General features: G+C 46.2%; 2 protein-coding genes across 2 annotated transcripts; both read right to left on the bottom strand.

Moving 5' to 3' along the window:
- Positions 1–65: 65 nt before the first annotated feature.
- nploc4 (NPL4 homolog, ubiquitin recognition factor) lies at positions 66–18,123 on the bottom strand. Its single transcript, XM_083932188.1, has 17 exons — positions 17,959–18,123; positions 16,134–16,214; positions 13,256–13,365; positions 12,479–12,715; positions 12,351–12,399; positions 11,543–11,637; positions 11,338–11,461; positions 10,246–10,425; positions 10,060–10,146; positions 8,806–8,877; positions 8,594–8,720; positions 5,805–5,965; positions 5,546–5,617; positions 5,283–5,375; positions 4,665–4,781; positions 4,272–4,374; positions 66–3,472 (listed from the first exon to the last, which is right to left on the bottom strand). The coding sequence occupies exons 1-17, from the start codon at positions 17,971–17,973 to the stop codon at positions 3,312–3,314; spliced, it is 1,884 nt and encodes a 627-aa protein (XP_083788314.1). The 5' UTR covers positions 17,974–18,123; the 3' UTR covers positions 66–3,311.
- A 3,813-nt stretch (positions 18,124–21,936) lies between these two features.
- Positions 21,937–22,464, bottom strand: pde6gb (phosphodiesterase 6G, cGMP-specific, rod, gamma, paralog b; the record flags this gene model as incomplete). Its single annotated transcript, XM_083932595.1, has 3 exons — positions 21,937–22,013; positions 22,198–22,238; positions 22,319–22,464. 3 exons carry the CDS (start codon positions 22,462–22,464, stop codon positions 21,937–21,939), a joined length of 264 nt encoding a protein of 87 aa, XP_083788721.1.
- Positions 22,465–23,320: the final 856 nt, after the last annotated feature.

Genomic DNA, 23,320 nt, shown 5'->3' on the forward strand with positions numbered 1-23,320 from the left:
AAGCAAACACATTAAAAGACATCATGTTCTGTTGTTTTTTTTAATTATTTCGTTTCAAATCCAGGTCAACAACACACAACGTTCAGGGTCCTCGGGCAGCTCAGTGGAGGGAGGACCGGCTGGAACTCCAAGAGCGTGCTTGCTCAGCAAACGGCGCCTGGATCCGCACGAGAGGATGCGGTCGCCTCCGTCCGTCCGTCAGTGTGACATCAGAGAAATCGCTCACACACGCGGGCGCGAGAGAGAAAGACCACGGGGCAAAAACAACCAAACTATCTTCTTGTTTCAAGCGATTTCAAATCGACCTACGGCTAAAAATATATTCTCACTTCATCGATGGAATTACTGTCAAGCTCTTACGAAGAAGCACACGTCTCATAAACAGCAAACCTGCAACAGACGACTCGCTCGCCCCCTTAACCGTAGAGGCCCGTTTCCCCCCCCAACGACTGAACAGTGTTCAGCGAGACGCTCTTCTCACAGGTGGGGAAATAAAAAACCCATTTCATGTAACAGAGCACACGGTTATGAGGGAACTAAGTGAACATGGAGGTGATAAAAGGTTTTTGAATGTTGTCCGTCTGCAGCAAACGCACCCAGGACGTGGATTAAAAGAGATTCAGGATCATTTCAAAAGATGGAAATGCAGCAAATGAGGAGTTGTTTCAATTTTTGTGTCGATAATCTTTAAAATAAACCAAACAGATGGAGTCAAGCCTCGAATTTTACGAGCGGAAAGCTGCAAAAGCACTCGAGTCACGCGTGATCGTTCTGTCGCAGACGTCAAAGCTACGCGGGTTCTTCACGGCGTCTCTGCTGTGACGCTCTGATACGTGGAGACATCTACACCAGCCTAACACGACTCTACACAGCTGTGTTTGGACATCACAGCGGTGGATTTTGCAGGATTGGTGCGTGCTAAAAAAAACAGTTACGAGCATTTGGGCGGAGCAGCACGTTGATGATGTCACAAAGCAGCAGAGCTGAACTTCCTCACAGGAAAAGATCCAGAGAGAAGAAGAACCAGTCTGAACCGACTCTCCTGCTGCACCACTGCTGACTGTGAAATGTTCCAGGGTCAGTTCACTGAAGTGATTTACAGTAAGAACATTTACCCACTGACCACGAGTGGCAGCTACACACGGAGACGGTCTGCTTTCAATCTGTCCGCCTATAAGAACCATACTTCAATGCTCTCAGCACCAAAAACAAGATTCTCTTCACAACAAAGCAGCAACGGGCTCCTTCCACTGTAATGGACTTTACTATGAGAGGAGCTGGTACAGGGGCCAGTAGGTAAGTCTTTAAAACACTCTTTAATAAACTCTGGCTTCACTAACTACGCTGATGACGCTTTGTTGTGTGTGTAGGGACTCTTCTCATGCTGCTGCAGAGGTTTGCTGTTATTTTCAGCAGCATTAGTGGTTAAAAAAGACCTTTGAATGCCTTCACCGCGCTGCCCCGAGCTAATCACTGTTAGCCACGTCCGGCTGTTAGCGACTCTCCTGGATTTCCCCGTTAATAGTTGTTACATGGAAACTGTCTCAATGGCTTAGTTGATGGATGTAAGAGTGGAAAAAGACCACAGGGATGATTCTACGCAGGATTTTCCCTTTAAGCACAACTCAGGGGGCTTAGAAGATCTTTCTTTGAGAAGATTTAAAACTAAATCAAAGGAAACCTGTACAGAAAAAAGTTCCGTAGATGCTGAAGTCATCCAAACATTTATCCAGAACCGACAAAGAACCGATACCAGCATTGGTTTCTATAATCTTATCTTTTCCCTAAAGGTCAAACACAACTAGAGGTAAGTGAGAACGTTTTTGCAGTTTGGGTGAACGGACCCTTCACGTGGCCCGTTTGCCTTTTTAGTGCTTTTCACACTGTTTCCAGGCTCCGCCCCTTCCACACCGCTAACGGCCGTCGCTCTACAGAAAGTAGAGTGAACACCAATCGGATCATCACACCGCTGAGAGCCGACGTCTGCAGAACAAACACACGGACGACGCTCACTTCAAGGTTTTTGTTTTTTTTCAAACACTGATCGTCGTCGTCGTCCTGCTCGGATCAGATGACAAATGTTCGGCATCCTTTTCTCCCCGTGGCGACCTTCGACCCCGTCACCACCCGCTCTGAGCAGCAAAGTCTTTGAAGGCTGAGTGATGGAGAGTGGGGGCCCCCCCCCCCTGTCAGCGGGAGGACCATTGGTTACGGTCTGGACTCCTCTGGACCGGCGCCAGCAGCAAAACAAAAGAACCCGGGGGGTAAGGGAGCGGCGGAGAGGGGAGTGGCGAGCACCAGTGGTTTCTAGAAGCACCTCACAGCTAATACAGAGCGAGTCAGTGACGGTAACGGTGATGAGGGCGGATGGTGACGTGTCCTGGGAGTTTTATCAGACACAACACAGCTGATCAAAGAAGCTACATATTGATGCTCGAGGTCAAACCACCGCATCCGAAAGCTACAATCCCCACAGACCGGTGACAGATCATCAGGAACCACTTAAGAGGACTCAGGCTCGGTGCGCCTTTTCAACTCTGGGGCTCGTTTTAAAGTAAGTGAATAGTGAAAATAGAAACTCTCTGGAGGAACTTCTCTGGAGCTCTGAGAGCTTTCAGGTCTGAGCTCTGACCGATGATTGTACTTTAGGGGGCGTGTCAAAGAGACCAGGACCTATAAAAACCCGATGAGCAGAGTCCACGCTTGAGGATTCAAAATGTTTAAAGTTTCGCTACAATCAGATAAAAAAAAAGAGCTTAATTAAATAACAGCATCATTCCTCAAATGTATTTATACACAGCAAAGGTTGTTTTTTCCCAGAAGACATCGTGAGAGTGAGGGGCGCTGACGTGAGCGGACGTCCAGGCACTCGAGTCTTTGCCGTGGTCTCGAGTCTCAGCAGGATTCACGTGAGGGGCGGATTATTGTGGGGGTGTGTGTGTGTGTGTGTGTGTGTGTGGGGGGGGGGGGGGGGGTGTGTGTGTGAAGGGGGCCTCAGCCGAAAAAGTGCTTTACCTTAACGCACCCCGCCGCTCACGAGAGCCGCTGTGAGGAGGGCTCCAAAAAAAAAAAAAAAAACACAGTCTGGTTTTATTTTATTTTACTGAATCTGATGTAAACGAGTGCGTCCCGTCCACGCGTAACAGCAGCCTGTGAGATGGGAAAGACTGAGGCGGGGGACAGCTAAAAAAAGAGGGGGGGGGTCCAACTCTCGCGGCTGGTCATGGTGCAGCGATGTCACCGCCGAGTTAAGAGGAGGGCCGGGCGGGATTATATCAGGGCCGGGGCGGAGAGGGCGGGAGGAGGCGGAGTTAACCGCGGGGCAAGCTGCACATTTCACAGTGCTCCGTGCCGGGCTGGTTCATGAAGGTGCAGTGGAGGCAGGACCACATGGCTGAGGAGGAGGCAGGGACCGAGGGGCCGCCCATGGCCCCGTAACCCTGAGAGCTGGAGGGCTGCCCGCCCACTGTACCTGGAAGCACAGGAGAGGGATTAGAGGATATTATGAGAGCAACACAGTGTCGAGTCTAGAGCGCCCTCTGTCCGTGTGAAAATATATATTTTAATATATAAGACGCAACTGAGTATAAGTCGCAGGACAAGTGTGACTTAGGGCGCACTCACACTGTCCATCCGTACCGTACCCCAGCACATTTCACGGCTAAAGTCTGGTTCCTTTGACCAGTGTTAGTGCAACCGTACCACGTCTAGGAGCGGCACGCTTGCCGTCCACGGCCGTTTGGGAGAGGTGGGCTTTAGTAAAGCACGTTTGCACGTGTACGATCACGAGCGTGCGCACGTGTACAAGCACGAGGCCTACAGCGGTTCTGAGGTCATTTCCTGTGCGCCTGTTGGGACGAAGAAAATAGGAGGGACCATGCGCGGACATTTCAAACAATGGCGGTGAAAGGTTCACGTTGGTGTGATGCGGAGGTGGAGTGTTTACTGCAGATTTGGTCGATGAAAAGATTCAAAAACAGTCGACAAGACGCACAAAAACTCAGAGGTCTACGGAAAGATCTGGAAACAAAGCCACACATCGCCATGACGTCATCAATGCGTGTGACGTGTTACGGCGTGATGACGTATAGGCAGCAAGAAGCATTCTCCGAGGCCCAGGTAGTGTGAGTACAAACGGGCCTGGAGGGGGGGACAAGGACCCTAAAGCACGGGGCACGGGACGGAGGCACAGTGGGAGTGCGCCCTTATAGTCTGGAAAATACTTATTTACTTATTTACACGGACTGAACTAAGATGAAGCCGTGACTTACTGCACAGCTGCTCGATGGTGGCCCACTGCTCCGACTTCTTCCAGGTCTGTGCCAGATCTTCATCAGAAGTCCTCACGGCGTCTAATAGCAACCCGATGCTGTCCTGCAGGAAAACAAACAAACACAAACGCTGATCCAATCACTAGGCAACGACACATTCTGAGAAAACTAAACACACCAGCAGCTGGTTGTTTTGTCAGATCCCCTGAGGTCGTCACGTCGGGACACGGGCCAGTTATAAAATCTCTCCACAGGAACAAAGGGTGAGTGAAAACATCCTCACCACACAAACCATTTCCAGGCTGGAATGTGGCCTTATTCTAACCCATCTGCTGCAACACAGATGGAAAACAAATGGAAGAGAGGAGGAGAGGCTCTGCAGCGTCGACTTACTCGCAGAGGCATGACGTCATTGGTGACGAGGAAGAGGAGCAGATGGAAGTCCGACACGATGTCCAGGAACGCCGTGGAGGTGCACTGGGACAGGTATGTTGCTAAACTGTGGAAATTCTGCAGAGTCACAAACAACACAAAGGTTATGGAGGTTATAGAATCAGAAGGTTCACTTAAAGTTTCTCAAACTCTAATAGACTATTGACCTCATCCTGTACCCTGTACTGTGCAATATGCCTGTACCAAGGTCACTTCTGTTTATTGACTCATATTTATTTATTCTATATTATATTATTACAAAACAAACAAAACAAGAACAACTGCACTATATCATGTGAATATGTATGTGTCTATTTCTTCCCTTTTTAATTTAACTTTATCGCTTATTTTTAATCTTATTTTGTAATATTCTGTTGCTGCTGTGACAAATAAATTTCCCCGTCTGTGGGACATTAAAGGTTTTTCTGATTCTGATTTATTTTAAAAAAGCAAAACAGCGGTGAGGGTGGTTGGGCAGTCGTGTGATTAGTCTACGCCAAAACAACGACTGATCTGAATTAAACACAATATAATATCTTCTGTACATTGATTTTTTTTCTTTATCCAGACACGACTTACTTGTGTCTCTCCCAGGATGTCCCGGTTCTCGATGGGGAAGCGTTGTGTGGAGCAGAAGGTGTACTGGGGGTCCTTTGGAAAGGTCGTAGTTATCTGTAGAAGAAACAAACACGGGGTTATATCATCTTAAAAAGACAGCGTCAGTACAGTGTATTAATAAGATCTATAAACACACACACACACACACACACACACACACACACACACACGCAGACTCACACGCAGACTCACACACACACACAGCAGCTGATCAGCGTACTCACATCTATGATAAGGTATTCCACAGGAAGAGGCCGAGCTAGAAACGTGACATCATTGCCAAACTTGTCTTTGTCCTTTTGGATGAAAAGAGGAAAAGATAAATGTTAACATCAGGAGGAACCCACTCGTTGCACCTGTCCCCATCAGCAAAGTATGTGGATGTCTTTACTCTGCTCATTCATCATCATCATCATCATCATCATCTGTTACGGACTGTTACATTTTACGCTCATCAACTCATCAACGCGCGTGAGGCCTCACCTTGAAGAAGACGTCGGGTACGTACTGCTCGGGGCTGGACTCTTTAGCGAAGCCCAGCTCAGGAGCGTCTTTGCAGGGCAGTAGGCACTCGTCTCTCACCAGCGCCATGCACTGATTGGACACCTGATACCCTTCAAAGTGCACCTGGTTATCTGGACCACCTGCACACGGAGAACAGGGACAGACACATGGAGTCAGGATCTCAGCCGCCATTCACTGTTGACTGAATATTAGCTGTTGAGCAGAGCTACGTTCAATAACACGGATATGTGTCAGACTTTTGTCGTATCCATTGTTTTTGTTTACTAACTAATTTCAAAATGGCCGTGAGTGTATTATATGTATTCATGTATTACTATTATATGTGGTATTGCAGTAGTGATGGTATGAGAGCAGCATCTGAGAAGCTAGAACCTGTAAATGTTTATTACCATAATTTTCGGACACTTTTTTCATGGATTGGCTCCTCCTGCGACTTTTACTCAGGTGCAAATTATATATTAAAATAAATAATTTCTCATGTTGGTTATTTTCACACGGACAGAGGGCGCTCTAGGCTTGTGTGCCAGTATCTGCTACTTCTATTACTCCTGTACCACTGAGAATTAAAAAATTAAACTTCAACTTATAAAGAGAACTGAGAAAGACTGAACACAAACGGCCCCAAAAATAAAACCATATTCTGCAGATTACAGAAAGAAGTTTGGAGTGAGTGAGAAACTTGTGAGGGACCGGAGGAAAGCGGAGAATTCTCGAAAAAACAAAAAAAGTGAATAGCGCCTAGAAGCTCGATGGCCACAGCAGAGGAACGAGTTCACAAACGGGCGCTTGAACAACGTGCTATAAATGACGTTAAGGGCGCCCTCCCACTGTGCGTCCGTCCCGCGCCCCGTGCTTTAGGGTCCTTGTCCCCCCCCTCCAGGCCCGTTTGTACTCACACTACCTGGGCCTCGGAGAATGCTTCTTGCTGCCTATACGTCATCACGCCGTAACACGTCACACGCATTGATGACGTCATGGCGATGCGTGGCTTTGTTTCCAGATCTTTCCGTAGACCTCGGAGTTTTTGTGCGTCTTGTCGACTGTTTTTGAATCCTTTCATCGACCAAATCTGCAGTAAACACTCCACCTCCGCATCACACCAACGTGAACCTTTCACCGCCATTGTTTGAAATGTCCGCGCATGGTCCCTCCTTCTTTTTTCTATGTCCCAACAGGCGCACAGGAAATGACCTCAGAACCGCCGTAGGCCTTGTGCTCGTACACGTGCACACGCTCGTGCTCGTACATGTGCAAACGTGCTTTACATAAGCCCACCTCTCTCAAACGGCCGTGGACGGCCCACTGACACAGTTATGCGCGGAGCGGTTGCACTCACACTGGTCAAACGCACTAGGCTTGACCCGAAAAACCTGTTTTGGCGCGGTGCGGAAGAACAGTGTGAGTGCGCCCTTAGTAAAGAACTGTAATGATGGATTTAGGTAATTTCTTAATTTTCTGTTAATTAACTAATGAGCTGATTCGTCTGCCCGTGACTCTTTTGAACCAGCAAACAAACCTGAACTGTCAAACTAAACTAAAATACCCACAAAGACGTTGTGCACACCACTCTAATGTTGTTTAATGGTTATTAGTCCGTGTGTTCCTCTTCGGCTTTACACATGAAACTCATCAGCAAACAGACGACCTCTTGACAGAAGGGAAAGTAAAACAGATGGACTTTGCTCCGCTGGCGTTAGATGTGTTGCCATGACGTCAGTTCGGCCGCCTGTGCCTCATTAATGGAAATGACAGTGATGAGGTCACTGCTACGTTTTGTGCTTTTCTGGAACAAATACACGAGGTGGTCTCACAAGGTGGGGAAGTGTGAACACTTGGTCTGGATCCCACAGAGCATCTGGCTTAGATTACACTGCTCCACAATGGAGGGATTAAAAAAACAAAACACTAAAAGAAGCAAATCACGAGCCAAGTCATGTGTAACTCCGACAAGATGTGGTGAAGTTGTTTTGCAGTTAAATATTATGACTGGGCTTAAAGTTACGACTGTAAACAAGGTGCATAAATGTTATTTTAGAGTAAATTGTTATTGATGGATGATTACGAGGGGTAATTGATGCTTTGGACAACGGAACAAAAGATTATTATGATTATTATTAACGTATTCTCCGCACTATAAGTTGCACCTAAAACCTTCAAATGTCTCAAAAGCCGACAGTGCTCCTTATAATGCGGTGCTCCTTATATATGGACCAATATTGAGCCACAACAGGTCTCCAACTACGGTGAGCAGCCGCCGACTCTATTTTCCCCCGTAGAAGAAGTAACGCGCGGTGCATGTTGAGATATACGACTGCGTGAAGTGTGCCGTTTCATTTCCATGTGTGTGTTTGTGTAAAGAGCCCAAAATGGCTCCTGTTAAGAGACACGCTTACGACGCAGAGTTTACACTCAAGGCCATTAGTCACGCAGTAGAACACGGGAATAGAGCAGCAGCCAGAGAGTTGAACATGAACCAATCAATGGTGCCGAAGTGGAGGAAGCAACAAGACGACCTCCCCTGACTGTTGTGTTGACGTTCCCTTTAGCGCAGCTCCATCTAATGGATGCAGAACGTGACCCCAGCCTCCACTGTAGCGTCTGTTCTTATAATGCGGTGCGCCTTATAGTGCGGGAAATACGGTAAGTAATGATATTTGAACAGGAAATAATCATGATCATTTTAGCTCATATTTACAGGAATTCGTTCACGCAGCATCGTTTTCTCCTCAGAGTGAACAAAAACGTACCTGTTGCCACCACGGTGACAAATTTGGAGCCAAAATGGCCGTCTCGAGAGAGTCTGCAAGGGTTTGAATGTAGGTTCTGGAAGTATCCCGCCGTGATGCACTCCTCTGCGCTCAGGTAGTGCGAGTCCTGACAAGAGGAAAGGACCATGTTAGAAACACAGCAGCGTGTCAGTGTGATGAACAGGTCCTGTGAGTGAGATGTGCATCCTCACGTGGTTCCTCGTGAAGCGGACGGTGCCTATCCTCGTGTCCTCAGACAGCAGGTCAGTGAAGATCCAGCCCACCTGAACACCAGAGAAGAGAAAAGGAACAAAACAAGATCATCAATTAACCATTTAGGTATTTTTGAAAAGCAGAAATGCCAAAATGTCTGTGTGCAGCTTCTCTAATGTCAATACTTTCTGTTTCTTCTTGTGTCTCCTACGATAGTTAACTGAATACCCATTCCCATTTTCTGACATTTAGTGGACCAAATCATTAATTGTGACAATTATCAGCAGATTTATCAACAGTGGAAACAATCGTTAGGTGCAGCCCTGAAAATGAGAGTACGCCACAAAAGGAGAACCCATTCAAAACACACAACAGCAAGAACAGAACAAGCTGGTGCTGCACGTCCCTTTGTCTAACCTGGTTCAGAAATGGCCAACAACCGCGCAGACGTATTCATGTTTAACACACCGATGTGAATCAGAGTGCTTTACTGAAATAAAGGCTTAGGGCACACTCCCACTGTGCCTCCGTCCCGTGCCCCGTGCTTTAGGGTCCTTGTCCCCCCCTCCAGCCCCGTTTGTACTCACACTACCTGGGCCTCGGAGAATGCTTCTTGCTGCCTATACGTCATCACGCCGTAACACGTCACACGCATTGATGACGTCATGGCGATGCGTGGCTTTGTTTCCAGATCTTTCCGTAGACCTCGGAGTTTTTGTGCGTCTTGTCGACTGTTTTTGAATCTTTTCATCGACCAAATCTGCAGTAAACACTCCACCTCCGCATCACACCAACGTGAACCTTTCATCGCCATTGTTTGAAATGTCCGCGCATGGTCCCTCCTTCTTTTTTCTACGTCCCAACAGGCGCACAGGAAATTACCTCAGAACCGCCGTAGGCCTCGTGCTCGTACACGTGCGCACGCTCGTGCTCGTACACGTGCAAACATGCTTTACTAAAGCCCACCTCTCCCAAACGAACTAGACTTTACCCGTAAAACCTGTTTGGGCACAGTACGGATGGACAGTGTGAGTGCGCCCTTAAAGGGTTAAATTCTTTGACAAATTCATCGATAATTCTCGATAAATCGATAAGACTTTAGTGTTAAGGCATCGGGAACACCTCAACGGAGAAGCATAAATCTTAAATCGTGCAAACAGTCAGCACCTGGTGTGAAAGCGAGGCAAGAAACCACGTCGTCAGAGACACTGAGGCACAGTGTCAAACAGAGGAAGTAAGAAAAGGCGGCCCACCTTGCACAGGCCCAGTTTGGCAGCGATTTCGTCCACGGCTGCAGCTTTAGGGTCGTCCACCAGCTCCAGGCTGTTCTGAGTGGCGTTCTGAAACACAGCAGGGAACATTAAAATAAAGACTCACCACACAGTAAACAGTGACTTTCACTCGACTGGAGGAGCTGAAGCAGACGGTGAATCCCTCACCTGTGGGGGCTCGTAGATGGCAGCCACCTCCGCTCTGATGCCCAGGGGGATGTCTTTGTGCTCAGTGTACCTGCCGTACAAGTACCCCATCCTTTGACTGCCCGTCTTCCTCCAGAAGTCCAGGAAGCGGTCAGCAATGGTGTGATTCTCAAACATGATGTTGTCCACGTGTCTGTATTTCTGGGAGATGAACGGAGAAATTCATGCAACAGTATTTAGGATTGATTTGTACATAAGTGGACGTTTGTTTCACTCATTGGGCGGCAGGGGCTCAGGAGGTCGAGTCCACACATCAGTGTGTTTGTGTCAGCAGCTGCTAACCACCTTCACCAGGCTGACTGACGGCAACAATATACTGAACCATAAGAGTTTTCCTGTCAGATATACTGGAAGAAATCCGCCATATCTATGTCTTCATTCATTGATTTTATTTCCCCGTCATAGCGAGTGAGGAGAATCAGCCTGTAGTCACACAGACACGCCAAAACACTGCTGCTGTTTAGCACCAGCTCAGCACTTTGTGTGTCTCTCACCATACACAACGAAGGAATCTGCCTGGCCTCGGTTCGCCATGGTTGTTTCCCTGATATGAATTATTCCAGCCTTGTGATTGGCTACAATGGCCTTCCTGTTAGGAGTGCTATCACCACCTACTGCTTTTGCATGTGCATGACATAGTTTAACGCGGATTTTGTATGTTTCATGTGGACGGAGATATTTTTTTTATCAATTTTCGGGTGCTGTGGACGGGACCGTTTGGGAAAAGTCTGGCTTCAAAATGACCCGTGTTCGTGTGGACTAGACCTCAGACTGACTGTGAGCTGATCAACGTAGGCTGGAAATGGTTATTAAGATTAAAACAGCAGAATATCTGTGTGATTTAAACAGCTGTCTTTGCAGATTGTGCTTCACTCAACGCCACAAAAATAGACTAAAATTGTAAAAGGAGGAAAGTCAGGGGGGTCTGAATGGTTCCTGCTCCCTCTTTGGTCACTTATGCCACTTATACATTAACATAACTCACAGAAAGGCAGACCAAGACTCTGAACCCTCCTTGCTATTGTTTGTTGAAATCTGGGCTTGGTCACGTACCTGTCTGTTCAGTGTGATGGCACTGGGCTGGCACTTGGTGCAGATCCCCTCCGGCCAGGGAGGGTGGCCCTCACAGCCCGACTTGATCTTACAGCTGATGTTCTCCAAAGCTGCAAACTTCCCTCTGCAGGAGATCAAGACACAGTTAGAGTTGGACTCGAGTTTGAATGTGTGTATTTCCACTGAATAAATGAATACTTCTCACTTATCAGCTCCACCGGTCAGCTTCCGGAGGTACGCGTGGAATGACATGTGCTTCACCGGTGGGTCGAGGTGATTCAGGTAGTCTTCGTCAAAAGGCTGATAAAAAAACAGAAGGAGAGGCCGGTGTTTTAGGGCGCACTCACACTGTCCTTCCGCACCGGGCCAAAACAGGCTTTTCGGGTAGAGCCTGGTGCGTTTGACCAGTGTGAGTGCAACCGCTACGCGCATAACTGCGGCCAGCTGGCTGTCCACGGCCCGTTTGGGAGAGGTGGGCTTTAGTAAAGCGCGTTTGCACATGTACGAGTACGAGCATGAGCACGAGGCCTACGGCGGTTCTGAGGTCATTTCCTGTGCGCCTGTTGGGACATAGAAAAAAGAAGGAGGGACCATGCGCGGACATTTAACAACAACAACAATGGCGGTGAAAGGTTCACGTTGGTGTGATGCGGAGGTGGAGTGTTTACTGCAGATTTGGTCGATGAAAAGATTCAAAAACAGTCGACAAGACGCACAAAAACTCAGAGGTCTACGGAAAGATCTGGAAACAAAGCCACGCATCGCCATGACGTCATCAACGCGTGTGACGTGTTACGGCGTGATGACGTATAGGCAGCAAGAAGCATTCGCCGAGGCCCAGGTAGTGTGAGTACAAACGGGCCTGGGGCGCGGGGGGAGAGGGAGGGGGGGGGTACAAGTACCCTAAAGCCTGGGGCGCGCTGCGGAAGGACAGTGTGAGTGCGCCCTCAATGAGTGAAAGCTGAATAAACCTGTAGAGGTGCAAGCATTACAAAATGAACGAGTCCTCTCACCTCTAATGGTACACAGTGCACACATTTTCCAAGGGAACCGTGGTGACATCTGCAACGAGAAAAGCATCATTAGGAATCTGACGTTTGACTTTCACTGGGATGTTCGCAGGACGTCTTTTTTTCCTCACAGCTGTGGATCTTTGTTCCTGTAGATTTTGCCGTCTTGCTTGGTCAGATACTGATCAATCTCGTCCTCCTGGACCTGGGGTGCTGAGAAGGACCGGGGGATCATGGAGGACGAAGAAGAGGATGACGAAGATGAGACGGAGGGTAAGGATGAAGAGGAGTGTGGGGTGGCAGTGTCCATCACCTCCCCAGAGGAAGAAGAGGATCCTGAGGGAAACAGATACAGCATGTCGCCGTGCCTACGAGAAAGATAAGGAAAGAGTTTAAGTGTGTAATACTCCATCGTGGGATCAGTGAGTGTTGCATAATATACGCGAGCATTACTTTTGGTCTTTGTGTGTGAATGATGTGTAGACAGCTCTGCTGCTGTTGCACTGCGGTGTTATACTGTTACTGTAGCATTTATTTAATGCATGTCAATCATAGCAGGAGGAATTGTTTTTTAATCCTAGATTTATTTATTTATTTGTTCTTTTTCAGTTATGAGTGAAAAGAAAGTTCTGTAGCAATCATTCTCTTAATGTGTGTGTTCATGTTTAACCAAGAGTTTAACCTGAGGCAGGTCATACAGCAATGATAGCAATGCTATTGCATCCATACAGGTTAGCGGCATACAGATTTAAAATAATAATAATAACGTGTGTATACACAGATACACTAGTTCAAGTATGAGAATCTCTATTTTATTCCTTGATAAAGTTCCTTCTTCATTGATTCAATTTTGCAGAACTCAAATGTTGATGAGGGGAAAATGCTCATCGCTGTAAACGTTCACTTACTTGATCTTCAGCAGGCTCATGGTTTTGTTCTGGGAGAGGATCTCTCCCGTCTTGTTGCGGTTCAGGTAAATAGAAAACCCATTGGAATTGAATCCAAACTCTTTGGCCACCTGAGAGAGAAACAATGCAGGGTGCTCAGTGGTGTCACATGGTTTAAAGTCAAAACACAGCTAACGCTCAACACCATGAAATGAATTTAAGAGAGAGGATCATTAAATTACACAATGTAATGAAAAGGGTGCATGTGTAACGGGTGTCCACTCTTTAAACACTGACAATCACAGTGTAGAAGGAGATTAGCATCAAGCTTAGAAGGAGAGAAACTCAGCATGTGGGAACACCTCTTAAGTCACCAACGAGTGAGCCAAACTAAGATACTACTATCTAGAGCACTGAGGTGACTGGCCAACAGAGTTTCTCATGGCACTTGAGCCTGATTCTGGTCATTTGAGGTGGACTTTTGTTCTGTTAATATAAAAGCAGACTGATTCCCCGAAGCAATGTCAGTCAAAAGCAACTGGACTTGGTTATTTGTCAGGAAGACATTTCACCTCTCATCCAAGAGGCTTCATCAGTTCATGTACGCATCTGACCAGGACCAGGACCAGGCTGGGACTGGACCAGGACCAGGACCAGGCTGGGACTGATGCATACATGAACTGATGAAGCCTCTTGCTTTGTGGATAACGATGACCAATGAGAACATTCACAGGCTTAAGCGGACTGATTATCTTGGAATGAAATATGAACTCATGGAAATACTCATGGAGATTGATCAAATGACACCTGAACCAACAGATGAGCACAAACCATCTACAAGTGATTTTTATTCATCAGTGGTGCCTGTGTGAAAGGGGCTTATGACAGAAAATAAGGAAAAGCATGATAGGTCTTCCTTAAGGTCAGCATTGGTAAAACTAGCAATAAAACCGCTGGAAGTATTTTAGGAGCGTTGAATCATTATTTCTCTCCAGCCCCAGAAAAGAACACAGAGACCAAACATCACTTTGAGCTCCCTTTCTTCAAAGACATGGTTTTCTATTCCAACCACCGCTGGCTGCATATATGCAGGGGATAAAAGCGACTCCCTGCATTGATCTGCAGGCTACACCATCCTGCTGTAACACGAGAGACATACATTTTTAATGAGGTGCTGCAGCATCGCTCCACTGTGTCTGGTCTGCTGCAAATCCACTGATTCAGATGAAACCAAACTAATCAGGTATTATTTTAATGGATGTCTTAGCTTCATCTGTGTTCTCTGTAGTTCCTAGGTCTTAAACCACAACCTGTTAAGCAGCTGTGATGTCAAGTGAGCAAAAAGCAATGAATCCACTCCACTCCACCATGAACACAAATCTCCCCGATCAAGCCACAGCAGGGTTTTTTCTCTGCATTATAAATTATGAGGCGGCCGCCGCGCTGGAATCTCAGTTGAAAATCAATGTAGTTCTATGGAAGCTCAGAGGCGATGTTTTCTACTCGGCCGCAGCAGAAGGGGTGCGTTGGATTTCAGCTCTGGTTCGCAAAATGGCGTTGATGCTGCTAGTGTTCCTGTGGGGCTCATAGGCACGGGCATGGGGGCACTGCTCCGTTCAAACGTTGTGCTGAGTGTGAATGCATCCACCGGTGCAGAGTGACGCCGTGGTTTCAACTGCTGCTTGGCGACAGGACGACTCCTTAGATGAGGTGAATTATTTTGCATTAAAACACAAAGTTTCATACAAAAACCCACGTTTCACCCGTATTTTATGCTTTGCAGACCTCATATTGGAAAAGCAGGGTTTTTTTAATAAGTAAAGAGCAGAGAGGATGAGGAGGACAGCAGGTAGAAACAGCTCAGGATCTTACAGCAATAAAATATTTAATTAATTATATTGTTTTCTGACGAGGTGTCATTTCCTGAAGTCAGTTAAAAGCTTAGCCATGCGACCGTGTACTAACATAAGTCCGTTAAAGGCGGTTAAAGCCGACTTCTGGCGGTCGCATTTAAGCTTCAAATATAATATAAAAAGCATTCAAATGTGAAGACTGACTGAACAAAACGTGTAAGTATCATAAACGTGAGTCAAAGACTTTATTTTCTGACGATTATGCGAACCAGCGTGATGCTGAACCTCCGGGTTTGAACGTCAGCCGTGGCACACTGATGCTCACAAATAAGGGTGGAAATAATAATAATATTAATAATTATAATAATATAAACAGGCACGTCCAGCTGGGAGGAGGCCTCGGGGAAGACCCAGGACCAGGTGCAGAGATTAGATCTCCACACTGGCCTGGGAACGCCTCAGGATCCCCCAGTTAGAGCTGGTTAATGTGGCCCGGGAAGGGGGAGTTTGGGGTCCCCTGCTGGAGCTTCTACCCACGCGACCCGACCCCGGATAAGAGGCTGAAGATGAGATGATGTAAACACGCACAGGCGCATGTACTGCAAAGTTTCCGCTCCCTCGCCCGCCTCAGCCCAAACCCTGCACATGTTACAAGAACAGTGGGAGCAGCCAGCAGAGCTCACAGGAGCACTTTCTGCACAGCATCGAACACAAATGAACAATGAGCAGCGGCCGCAGAGAGCGAGGGAAACACAACAGGTGCACTTCTGTGACAACAATGCAGGTGTGTGCTTTGCAGAAACCGGACCCGTGAACTGCAGATTTGAAGAGGCTGTGATACAACCCGTGACAATGTGATTATTTATGGCTCATGACAACAGAAGAGGCATGTGTGTGTATGTGTGTGTGTGTGTGTGTGTGTGTGTGTGTGTGTGTGTGTGTGTGTGTGTGTGTGTGTGTGTGTGTGTGTGTGTGTGTGTGTGTGTGTGTGTGTGAATTTGACAGCGTGACCCATTTGGACTGGAATAAGGTTTAACACACAGTACCTTCTTTATAAAGGCAGCAGCTGTCTCCCTCTTGGTAGAAGCGATTTTCTTCATCCCATCGGGGGATTGGACCCTGATGATCTAAACAAAAACAAAGACATAAAAGATTAAGTGTTAAGTTTGTTGTTGTTCAGTTCACACAGTTGGACTGGAAAGCTCCTGTTAACCCTTAAAAATCCTCCAGGCCCGTTTGTACACACACTACCTGGGCCTCGGCAAATGCTTCTTGCTGCCTATACGTCATCACGCCGTAACACGTCACACGCATTAATGACCGTAGACGGCAAGCGTGCCGCTCCTAGACGTGGTACGGTTGCACACACACTGGTCAAAGGAACCAGACTTTAGCCGTGAAACGTGCTGGGGCACAGTACGGAGGCACAGTGTGAGTGCGCCCTTAGTCTGTGGTTCTTCTTCTTTTATTCCTCTATGTTTTACTGTCTTTTAGTGATAGACCGTTACATGGGCGGGCCAAGGTTATCGTCCGATTTGCGTTTTTTTTAGGGGTATCGTATCGGCCGATGCGGGCTGCTGCGTTCGCTGATAGTTTTTTCCGTCATTATTCACAGACAGGCGTCCACAGGCAGCTCTGTGATGCTGCAGACGCCTTCTTTAAGTTCAATAAATGTTCCTTTTTTAATAAAATTGAGACTCATAACATGTGTTAACCCCATTGTGTAAGTTTTTAGGATTTTACTGAGGAAGCAAGAGTAGTACTGGCTCCAAATATCGGCTCAAGAAAAATAAATATAAACCTCCAGAAGGTGAAAGCAACAAACAACCATTGTTAAAAAATCTGACTGCTGCAGGAACGAAGGAGCGTCTGTTGACTATTATTGTGTCTGTGGATCTTCTTTTATTCCTTTTGCTATGTTTTACTGTCTCTTAGTGATAGACCGATACATCTACAGGCCAGTATCATCGGCCGATTTGCGTTTTTTTAGGTGTATCGTATGCGGGCTGTTGCATTTGCCGATAGTTATTCACAGACAGGCGTCCACAGGCAGCTCCGTGATGCTGCAGACGCCTTTTTGAAGTTGAATACATGTTCCTCTTTTTTATAATTTAGACTCATAACATGTGTTAACCCCATTTATGAATTTACTGAGGGAGCAAAAGTGGTTCTGGCTCCAAATATCGGCTCAAGAAAATCAGCAATCCGTAGTATCGGTCCATATTCCATATCAGTCGATCCCTACTCTCTTTGTACTTTTTAATTTGTGTTATTATTGTTCCTACATTTATAAATGCATTGTGTTTAAGTCTGTAACACAGGGGCACTGCTCCCCCTCTCCCCCTCCTCTCCATGGTGGTGTCAGTGTCAGGATATCATGACAACGATGACATTGCACAAAAACAAAGTACAGTAACCCTGTTCTGACCCACACTGAGCTCCACTGTGTAGATAACATGTCGCCTTAGCGGCTGCCACCGTTCACTGAAGCTGTCACGGTGTTTATCCAGTCAACAAAGTGACACTTTTAATGAAACAACAACATCTTCCGTTACATCCATTCCAGAAGATTCTAGCTAATGTTTGGCTAAAGGGCCGAGCAGGCTAAACAGCATTAAATATACTTTAATTCATGTATTAGACGGTTATGTAGCGTTAGTCAGCTCTTTTATTGAGATGTCGACAGTTAGACACAGATATAATATATATAAATATACATAAACAGGCCCCGAGTGACTCTGTGCAGTTAGCCACCGAGCTAATTCTGCTGCCTCATCACTCCGGGACTTCTGCTAACGAGCTAAGCTAACGAGCTAAGCTAACGGCTAAGCTAGCGTTAGTGGACTCGACCGTTAAGACCGTTATACTCACGATGTTGTCCGCCATGTTGCTCAGGGGCGCGGGCTGCGGGTGGATGTCGCTGCGTCAGGAGACGAAACACTCACTAATGATTTCACGGTGCTTCAGTTTGTGTCAGCGAAACTCCATCACACAACTCCAACACCGGGTGCTGCAGGCATTAGCGACCGGCCGACCGTTTCCACCGCGGTGCCACACCGAAGAGCGCCCGGCCAGAAACAACAAGCTTTCGATTTTTTTTTGTTCCACCTTTCTTTTAATTTAAACTTTCAGAATTTATTTTAAAACTAACTAAAATAAATATAAAATATAAATATATAAATATATATACCCAGAACAATACAGTGTACCCCCCCTTTAAGTACCCTAAATAACGCTGCACCCTTTGAATGTACAGTGTTTTGATAATTATTTTTTATTTTGTATAAACCTTGGAATTATGTTTTTATTTGATAAAATAAGGTTTGTTTTTTGTTTATATATATATATATATGTATTTATTTGTTTTTTTATTTTGTAAAAAACTTGTATTATTTCAACATGTTTTTATTTGAGAAAATTTTCTTTTCTTTTAATTTAAAATTCTGGATTCATTTTGAAACTAACTAAAATTAATATAAAATATAAATATATATACCCAGAAGAATACAGTCTATGACCCCCCCCCCTTTAAGCACCTTAAACAGCGCTGCACCTTTTCTCTTTGAATCTACAGTTTTTTGATAATTATTTTTTATTTTTTTAACATGTTTTTATTTGAGAAAATGAGGTTTGTTTTTTGTCTATATATAATTTTATTTTTTTAAATATATTTTTATTATTTTCTTTAGCACCCACCATGCTGTCAGTGCAGAAATAATAATAATAATAATAATAATAATAATAATAATATCTGTATCTGAATAAATAAATTAATGAATAAATAAATAAAATAGTGAGGATAAACTCAAAGAGCACGCCTCAGATGTTACACTTAAAAGGTTAGAAGCATGAAAATAAACAAGATCATAATAATAATAATACAATATTTATATCCTACTACTACTAAAAAAAGATTATATATATATATATATGTTATATACACAAAATGCACGCACGTGTGTGGACTGAAATAAAAATCATACATACACACACACACACACATATATACATATATATATATGTATATATATATTATTACTGTACGCACGTGTGTGGGCTGAAATAAAAATGCATGGATATCAAACTACATGCTTAAAATCTAAGGAACCATTTTCATCTCATCTCATCTTCAACCTCTTATCCGGGGTCGGGTCGCGGGGGCAGCAGTTTTAGCAGGGGACCCCAAACTTCCCTTTCCCGGGCCACATTAACCAGCTCTAACTGGGGGATCCTGAGGCGTTCCCAGGCCAGTGTGGAGATCTAATCTCTCCACCTGGTCCTGGGTCTTCCCCGAGGCCTCCTCCCAGCTGGACGTGCCTGGAACACCTCCCTAGGGAGGTGCCCAGGGTTCATCCTTACCAGATGATCCTGAACCACCTCAACTGGCTCCTTTCAACGCAAAGGAGCAGCGGCTCTACTCCGAGTTCCTCACGGATGCTGAACTTCTCCCCCTCTCTCTAAGGGAGACTCCAGCCCCCCTCCTGAGGAAACACATTTCAGACGCTTGTACTCGCGACCTCGTTCTTTGGGTCCTGACCCAGCTTTCATGACCACAGGTGAGGGTAGGAACCAGGACTGAGCGGTAGATCCAGAGCTTTGTCTTCCTCAGCTCTCTGTTCATCACAACGGTGCGGTAGAGCGACTGCAGCTCCGCCCCCGCTGCTCCGATTCTCCGGCCAAACTCACGCTCCATCGTCCCCTCACTCGTGAACATGATCCCGAGGTACTTGAACTCCTTCACTTGGGGTAAGGACTCATTCCCTACCTGGAGTAAGCAATTTTGATGATAATAAATAAATCTCCATTTTTATTTTCCTGTTTTTTTGCTTTATTTGATTTTATTTTCCCCACATCCTGTCTCATTAGACCTGCGCTCCTCCCTCTGCTGCGTCTCACTTCTACTGTGCAATGATTTTAAACATGATTAAGAAAAGACAAATACATAAGTACGTTTCTCATCACAAGCTTTTTATCATCAGGGCGAAGTTAGCAGCGTCCTGGATATTACCCTCTTCATCTGAGCAAAGGTAAAGTCAGGAAAACAGAGTTCAAAAGGGAAATGCAACTCAAAGCGCATTGATCTCATGTGTTTAATACATTTTTAATAGTTGATGATAAGATTTGAGATGAAATTCAAAGATGGATGGAAGCTAAAACATCATCATCGTCATCTTAAAACACAGATATAAAGACACAGGGCACAACAGTGGAGTGAAAGAATGAGACATTAACATAAAATACATATAAATTCATATTATACAAGGGAGATATATAAATACGAAGGGTTGTGACACACGACTGGACCTCCTCAGCTAAGATAAACGCTGAACATCACACGACGGCCCCTTTATTCTCTTCTCATGTGGTTTTAAAGTGTCTTTCCTGAGAGCGTCAGACTTCCACACACATGAGGATGTTAGTGCATTTAGAGTCATGACTGTTCTTCCGCTGACGGGTGACGCTCAGCGAGGGCAAACAGGCGTCCAGCCTCTACAGCAGGGGTGTCAAACTCCGGCCCGTGGGCCAAATCTGGCCCGCGGTGTGATTATATTTGGCCCCCAAGATCATATCAAGGTTCTGTGAGAGCTGGCCCGTGAGTTTAAAGCTCATCCACGTCTACTTTTCTGTTAGCAAACATGAGCATCCATGCTACCAGTCTCTGCAGACACACTGAATCCACCCCTCCCCAAAAACGACCCAAAGAAAGATGGAGGACAGGAGCTTCAGCAGATGATCTGTGTCTGAAGGTAAAGAGCTGTTTGTCACCGTGGCTGTGACCAAAGAATCAAACAGAAGAAACACCACGACAAGAACAAGGAGCTGCACTGGAAAGGTTCAACGTTACACATCTGGAGAGAAGGGAACACATGCACATTTGGTCCGCAACTTTGTCCCTGTTTTTAAATTTGGCCCACTGTGAATTGGAGTTTGACACCCCTGCTCTACAGAAATCAGGGTTTTACGTTGTTCTACACGTTCAGCGTTGATGGACAAGCCTCTGAGACGAAAGAGGCGCCGCGGCACGTGAAGTGGGAACCCACCCACCTCACGGGTGTGTCACTTACACTCAACTTGAGGCCTTCTGCTCGCGTGAGTTTCATGTTTTGTCCGTGAAGAAAAGAAGAGGAAAGAAGAATAGGGAAAGAAGAGGAAAGAAGAAGAGCAGCGAGAGAAGAGAAACAGTAACGGTGTGGGATGTTGATGTGACCTGCAAAGTCAGAAGAAGAATCCGGTGAAAGACAGAAGAGTTTGTAGAATTTTCTTTGTCTTTTTCCGTTTTTTTGTGTTTGTTACTGTTCATGATGGTGCTATACAGCTACTTTTCATGTTGCAAAGCATATATATATCTATATATACATATATATTATCTCAGAGATGACATCGAACCAACCCAACTTTTAATGAAATACTGTGTGAGACGAAAGAGGTGCCGCAGCACGTGAAGCGGGAACCCACCCACCTCACGGGTGTGTCACTTAAACCCAACTTGAGTCTTCTGCTCGCGTGAGTTTCATGTTTTGTCCGTGAAGAATAGAAGAATAGAGGAAGAGGAAAGAAGAAGAAGAGCAAGAGAAGAGAAACAGTAACGGTGTGGATCTAGTGAGGAGAGAACTGAGCATGAGCCGATGTTGATGTGACCCGCAGAGTCAGAAGAAGAATTCGGTGAAAGACAGAAGAGTTTTTGTTTTTTTGTAGAATTTTCTTTCTCTATTTCCTGTTTTTTGTGTTTGTTCCTGTTCATGATGGTGGTTCATTTGGAGAAGGTCCATTTGCAGTGAGGAGACGGAGCCTGAGGCAGGTGGTGTGAAGAGCATGGAGGTGGTCCGTCGTCCTCTGGAGCAGCGGGGCTCAGATGATGCCGTACTTGGCCAGCTCGTTCAGCTCCAGGTGATTGAAGGCCTCCCAGGGGCAGATGACGGTGATGTCTGCAGAGGAAAGACAGCGGCGTGAGGTTACGGAGGCCTCTGCAGCAGTGACAGACCGACACATCGGCCGATATTTGTGTTTTTTAGGTAAATCACTATCAGTTGATGTGGGCTGCTGCTCATCGGTCGATCCCGACCCTGCAGATCATAGAAACCGATCTAAATGCATCTGTAGTGGACTCACCTGTGCCTAAGCCCTCCATTCCTGGGATGTCGTCACCAAAGCTGCAGAGACAAAAACAATTACGTGCCTCGCCATTATCTCTAAACCTCCGAAGATGAAATGAGCGTAACTGGAGGCGTACCCCTGGATGCCCTTCTTCGGAGGCTTGCTCTTGAACTGACGGGTCTGCCTCTGCTTGAACTTGGGCGGCCCTTTGCGCGGGGTGGCGGGGCCGCCGCTGACACGGGTGGCCGACTTGATCTCAGCTTTGGGCGGCTCGAGATTCATCCTGAGACGTTTTGGTGATTCAAGGCTTCTGCGTAGAGACTCCGCTCTGCAGGGTCGTCGTCGTGATGATCGCTGTTTTATTTTGGAGAGAAATGGTAGAAAACTGAGCCGTTATCACGTAGCAGGTCGTGCAGCCTCTCTCACCTCTGCGTGACTTTATAGGCCTTAATCGTCTTACTGATGCGACAAGCACCAGGTGGGATTTACGCTCATATTTCCCACTGATTGAACGTCTCAGATGGACTACCTGTTCTGTGCGGATGACCCAATTTCCCATAATCCCTGGCTCAAGATAATAAATGCCGACCCCTCTGTGTTTCAAGCCGACCGTCCCAATGTAATCTCGTTAGAGCGAGGACAGCACAGCAGATATGCTGAGCACGCTCCGAGGCTCTTAATCAGGGGTGTCAAAGTGATCCAGTAAAGGGCCGTGTGGCTGCAGGTTTTCATTCCAACCAATCAAAAACACACCTGACTCGACTCACACCATCACCTGAACTGTCTTCACACGGTTGATTTGTTGGACCAGGTGTGTTTTTGACTGGTTGGAATGAAAACCTGCAGCCACAGCGACTCTTTACTGGATCACTTTGACACCCTTGCTCTAAAGGATCCATCTGTTCCATGACAATGACCGTCCTGAACGAGCCTTAACCACGTACGGTGTCCAGTGGGTGTTGATGAATAAATGGCTGTAAAGTCTTGACATGTGAGGTCCACGTGGGTTCTTTATGTGGTTGGTTTGTTCGCTCTGGGAGGAACATCCAACCCTTTTTCACGTCCACTGATTAAGGATGGGAATTTGCCGATGACTGTATCAATTCTGCTTATCGTTCAGATTCTTCATTGTCTCCTA

The sequence above is a fragment of the Echiichthys vipera genome (assembly GCF_963691815.1).
Source record: "Echiichthys vipera genome assembly, chromosome: 18".
Taxonomy (NCBI): Eukaryota; Metazoa; Chordata; class Actinopteri; order Perciformes; family Trachinidae; genus Echiichthys; species Echiichthys vipera.